This window comes from Otolemur garnettii, unplaced genomic scaffold (genome assembly GCF_000181295.1).
Source record: "Otolemur garnettii isolate 467f Iridium unplaced genomic scaffold, OtoGar3 scaffold00091, whole genome shotgun sequence".
NCBI lineage: Eukaryota > Metazoa > Chordata > Mammalia > Primates > Galagidae > Otolemur > Otolemur garnettii.
The window spans coordinates 1,895,197-1,899,901 of record NW_003852486.1 but is presented as its reverse complement, the minus strand read 5'-3'; the positions used below and the strand labels follow the sequence as shown (position 1 = coordinate 1,899,901).

The 4,705-nt window shown below is 38.0% G+C and overlaps 1 protein-coding gene across 1 annotated transcript in view; it reads right to left on the bottom strand.

Moving 5' to 3' along the window:
• Positions 1 to 883: 883 nt before the first annotated feature.
• The window catches only part of LOC100961020 (olfactory receptor 6K3-like), a 4,412-nt gene continuing 590 nt past the window's right edge, over positions 884 to 4,705 (bottom strand). The window contains exons 2-3 of the mRNA XM_023516371.1: positions 1,832 to 1,882; positions 884 to 1,774 (exon numbers count right to left, since the gene is read on the bottom strand). Of these exons, the coding sequence (XP_023372139.1) occupies positions 884 to 1,774; positions 1,832 to 1,882 (942 nt within the window). The remainder of the gene's footprint in view (positions 1,775 to 1,831; positions 1,883 to 4,705) is intronic.

Genomic DNA, 4,705 nt, shown 5'->3' with positions numbered 1-4,705 from the left:
AAGAAGTCAAATTCCATTCTCACCCTGTGTGCAGCCATGGGAGGAAGTCACTACTACTTCTTAATATATTTGAGAATATTAACCAAATAATTTCATTCAATTCAATGGGCTAAATTAAATCAAAATTGTCATAGTAAAATGCAAGTTATTTATAGTCAGTCCTAGAGAATATTATAATAATAATCATAGCTATTCCTCTGCATGTGTTTTTGATTTTAATATTATATCCTTTATAACATTCCTTAAAATATCAAGAACAAAAAAAATAAAAAATAAAATATCAAGAACAAATATTTATAATTAGTGGCAAATAATATTAACCGCTAACACATATTTTGTACTTGTTCAGTGTTATGTAGTATTTTAAGCAATTGCATAGAATAACTCACTTCCTATTCATTATACCAAAGTCCAAGTTTTAAAATACGTTAGTTTTACACTCAGAATGATAAAACTAAAATGGAGAGAAATTAATAACTTGTTCAAAGCACAAAGCTAATTTGTGCTGCCACTGAATTATGAACCTTAAACTTTTCTACAGATCTTATTCTCTTAACTCCTATAACGTAACTCTTTTATAGTCCTTAGTTGGTTTTAGTATTTATATAATACAAGGTTTAAGTAATGATGTTTATATAAGGAAAAAAATTAATGTTTGTAAACTATTTTAAAGTCTCAAATATCTTTTTTCCATTCTGTATCTTACCCATCTGTGCAAGTCTAGACTGGTTGTCTAGATTATCTAAATTAAATATGGATAATGGGAAGAAAGACTTGGTTAAAGAGACCTAAAGTATCTGTGTGAAAGTGAATGAGTTGTATGTTATTTTATGGTTTAGTATGTTAGGGTACCATCCTCAGTGAAATGTACCCACGGGCTGCATTATCCTGCAGATACTGTAAACATCTTCTGAGAGCAGACGAGCTTCTTAATTGCAATCTTCATGTCCTTATTTCTTAAGCTATAGATGATAGGGTTGAAAAAGGGAGCAAGAACTGAGAACATTAATGCAATGGCTGTGTCTAAAACTGGAGGGAAAGTGGCAGAGAAACGCAGGTACATGAGAGACACGCTGCCGTAGAACATCAGAAAGACACAGAGATGGGCTGCACAGTTAGAAAAGGCCTTCCGGCGACCTTCAACAGAGCGGATCCTCAGGATCACAGTGATGATTCTGATGTAAGAGAGGGCAATAATAAGGACAGAGAAGATGATAGCCACGGCGTGGATCACGTCCTCAATCAGAATCACAGAGGTGTCGGTGCAGGCCAAGTGCAGCACAGGTCCAAAGTCACAGAATATCTGATGGATTTGGTTGGGTCCACAGAAGGGCAGTGTGGAAATCCATGCGATCTCTGGAAGTAACACAAGAAAGCCAAAGACACAGGAGCCTGCAGAGAGCTGAGCACAGAGCCGGGGGGTCATGATGGTGGGGTAGCGGAGAGGGTTACAGATGGCAACGTACCTGTCGATAGCCATGGTGGTCAGCAAAATCCCCTCCGAATTCCCCAGGGAATGGAAGAAGTACATCTGCAAGAGGCAGCCGATCATGGAGATGGTCCTCTGCTTGCTGACGAGGTTAGAGAGCATTTTGGGGATGGTGGCAGTGGTGTACCAGATCTCCAGAAATGAAAAAATGCTGATGAAGTTGTACATGGGATTGTGGAGACGGCTGTCCATCTTGACTGCAAAAAACACAGTGAGGTTCCCAATAACAATGAATATGTAGATTATGAACAGAGGGAAGAAGAAGAGGAGGCTGCCGTCTTCAAACTGGGGGAATCCAGAGAAGAGAAACTCTGTCACTGTAGTGGTCTGGTTCCCTCTCACCATGGTCTCAGCAACCTTAGCTGTTATGGATGGAAAGACAGGGGTCACTTCCTAGATGAACAAGTTAGCTGTATTAGCTCACTTAAGAGTCAATGAAAAATATGCTTTGGGTAAATAATGTATTTCTCTTTGTTCATAGATTATTGAAATAGTCATTTAGGACTTACTGTAGGCCAAACACAGCTGTGGCTTTGTTGAATTCAGCAGTGAAGGAAGTATCTTTGCATTTATAAACCTTATGTTCTAAAAATAAGGATAAAATAATAAGAAAATAAGATATAAAGAATATCATGTCTATAATTACATAAACTAAAATAAACTTCTAAGGATACTAATAACAATTGCCCTTTGTAATAATTGACAAAATCATTTCAAGTTACATACCACATAAATCCTTTAACAAATTTTTGGTATGAATTAGACAAAACTTTTAACTCTCTTCTCTTTATAATTAGTGTAAAGATGTACTCAGAATTTTTCTCAATATTCCCAGTTTTTGGTATTCTGTTTCTTTATAATAGCACAGACTAACATCAAATGTGGATAAAGAAAAGACTCAAGTTCTTAGGCACAAATACCAAGGTGAAGCCTTGGTAGGAAGCTCTATTCTCAGCAGTAGAAAAAAATAAATTAGCAAAAATTGGCCAGAAGAGAGAGACGGTGACAGGGAGATATTTAGTAGGGGAATATTTTGTGTCTTTTTAATCACACTCCTAGAGATTCAGTCCACGAGAGATATTGAAAAGAAGCAGGGATTCTTGATGCATATCTAAGTCTCCCTATTCAGATACTTTCTGTCCTAACAAAGACCGTCACCATGAGATGGGACAAGCCAACATGTAGAATTATAACACAACTTGAGGTTTTTTCTACCATGTCCTTTGAAAGTTCCACAAAGTATGAAGATGCTATCAATATCTCTAAAAGCAGGGCAGATAAACTCATCCATGTCACTCAGGTATTACTCTCCGGGTAATTCAGAAAGCCAGCCTTACAGACAGATTGAAATTTTGTCAAGAACCAATATTTAGAACACAAAGGAAATTTGAAAAATAATATCTTTTTAGGCAATATAAACCATTTAAAAATGAACTATCTCGTTACCTGAAGCCTTTGGCAGAGGCTCTTCGGATGTCTCTTGGGGACCTATTACTGGGGGGAGCAACAGACAACCTTAAAGACATGCTGTCCTGCTCTACCTCAGCCCAGTACTTTTCCGCTCCTAGTTCTATTCCTCCCTTCCCCCAGGACTCAGAAAACTGCTGCAGTCCTTTAGCACTGGGGCTCCCTCAACCATGAGAAAACTCCTAAGCCTTCGCTGATCTACCTGACCTTCTACTGGTGCACCAGCCCTTTGGGGAAAATGGAACAGAGGGGCATGGCATTTTCTCTGGTTTAACCTTCTGCTCACAGTATCCCAATAAGCTCTTAACTTTAATTCTGGCTTCTTTGTGTTTTAATTGGCTGCTGTGATACTTGGGGCTTGATGAGCACTTAACCTACACACATGAAGAGATTAAGAAAAGGGATAAAGGAGATTATATACCTAACTCCATTTGTAAACCTGTATAGAAATGAAGGCTACTATTGGAGAGAATTGAGAGTTTCTTTGACCTCTAAAGCAGTCATAGTTATTATCTTATTGTATTTCTAGCATCCATATCTATTTCCCATTAGTGATGGGCTCATCCTTTTGATAAAATCGTGATGTGTATGTTTTGGCAGAATTGATATTTTACTCTGCAGAGATTAATATTCCAGTTAAATGTTTATATGGTGGAGACTAGAAGGAGAGAAATGAGCTGACCCGATCCCACTGGGAAAAAGGAAGGCAAGCACAAAAAGTTGGTCTGGACTAGAGACTGCGTTCTGTTAGTCAATACTCCGGGGTAAGATTTTAATAATACTCTGATCTTAATTGGTTTATATCAATTTGCTTGGGACCAGAGAACTAGTGAAATGCATCTTTCTGGATCGTAGTTAATTTAGAAAAGGCCAAGGCCATAAAAGCAGAAGAACAATGCCATTATGACTGAAAAAGTCTTGATTATTCAATCCCTCAAGTTCCAGAATAAATACAACATTATCACTGATTTCTAATCCTGTAATTATTCTTTTCCCAAGAATAATTTCATTCAGCAACTCATGCAGTCTCAAATATGACCCCAAATATTGTTATTTAGGTCAACAGAAAGAGCACCAGCTGAGTCCGTTTCCCTTTCTCTCTTCACATGACATGTCCACATGTAGGACCCATGGGCATCCTCTTACCTCGTCACAGACAATGAGCTTCCTTCCCTGTCCTGGGTTTATGAACTTCAAGTCCCTTCAGTTCAGCAGGAAAGACTGTTATACTTGTTTGCAAAGTTTTCCCAGGGAGATTTCTCTACTGTGTTATTTCCCATGATAACTAGGGGAAAGCACCAATGCTCTTCCCTCATGGCTTAATTAATAGAAACTTCCTCCTCTGATATTTTCTTATTACTTCTCCACTGTGTCAGGAACTGCAAGAATCTTAGTAAAATGTGGGCCTCCTTGACAGATATGCTCAGGATCAACAGGCTATGTGAATATACATTCTTATCAAGAGTTGCTTTCAACAGAATTAGGGATTTTTTTTTTTTTAATTTCCATACCTTCTGAAAGGGGTTAAATTTTTCAAAGCTTGTTTGGTTTTCCCAAGGAGGAAATAATTCATTGCAGTAACATTGTTGACTTTGCAAAAGACTGTGCTGCACCCCTCTGTTTACTCAGCTCAGGTGGTCCTCCACTACTCTTCCAAATCCAGACCCCTCTCTGCTTTTTCAGCCCATATGTACATGATTAGTTCTGGTGGTGTGGATTTGAGTATAATGTTAGGATGCCAATAATCTC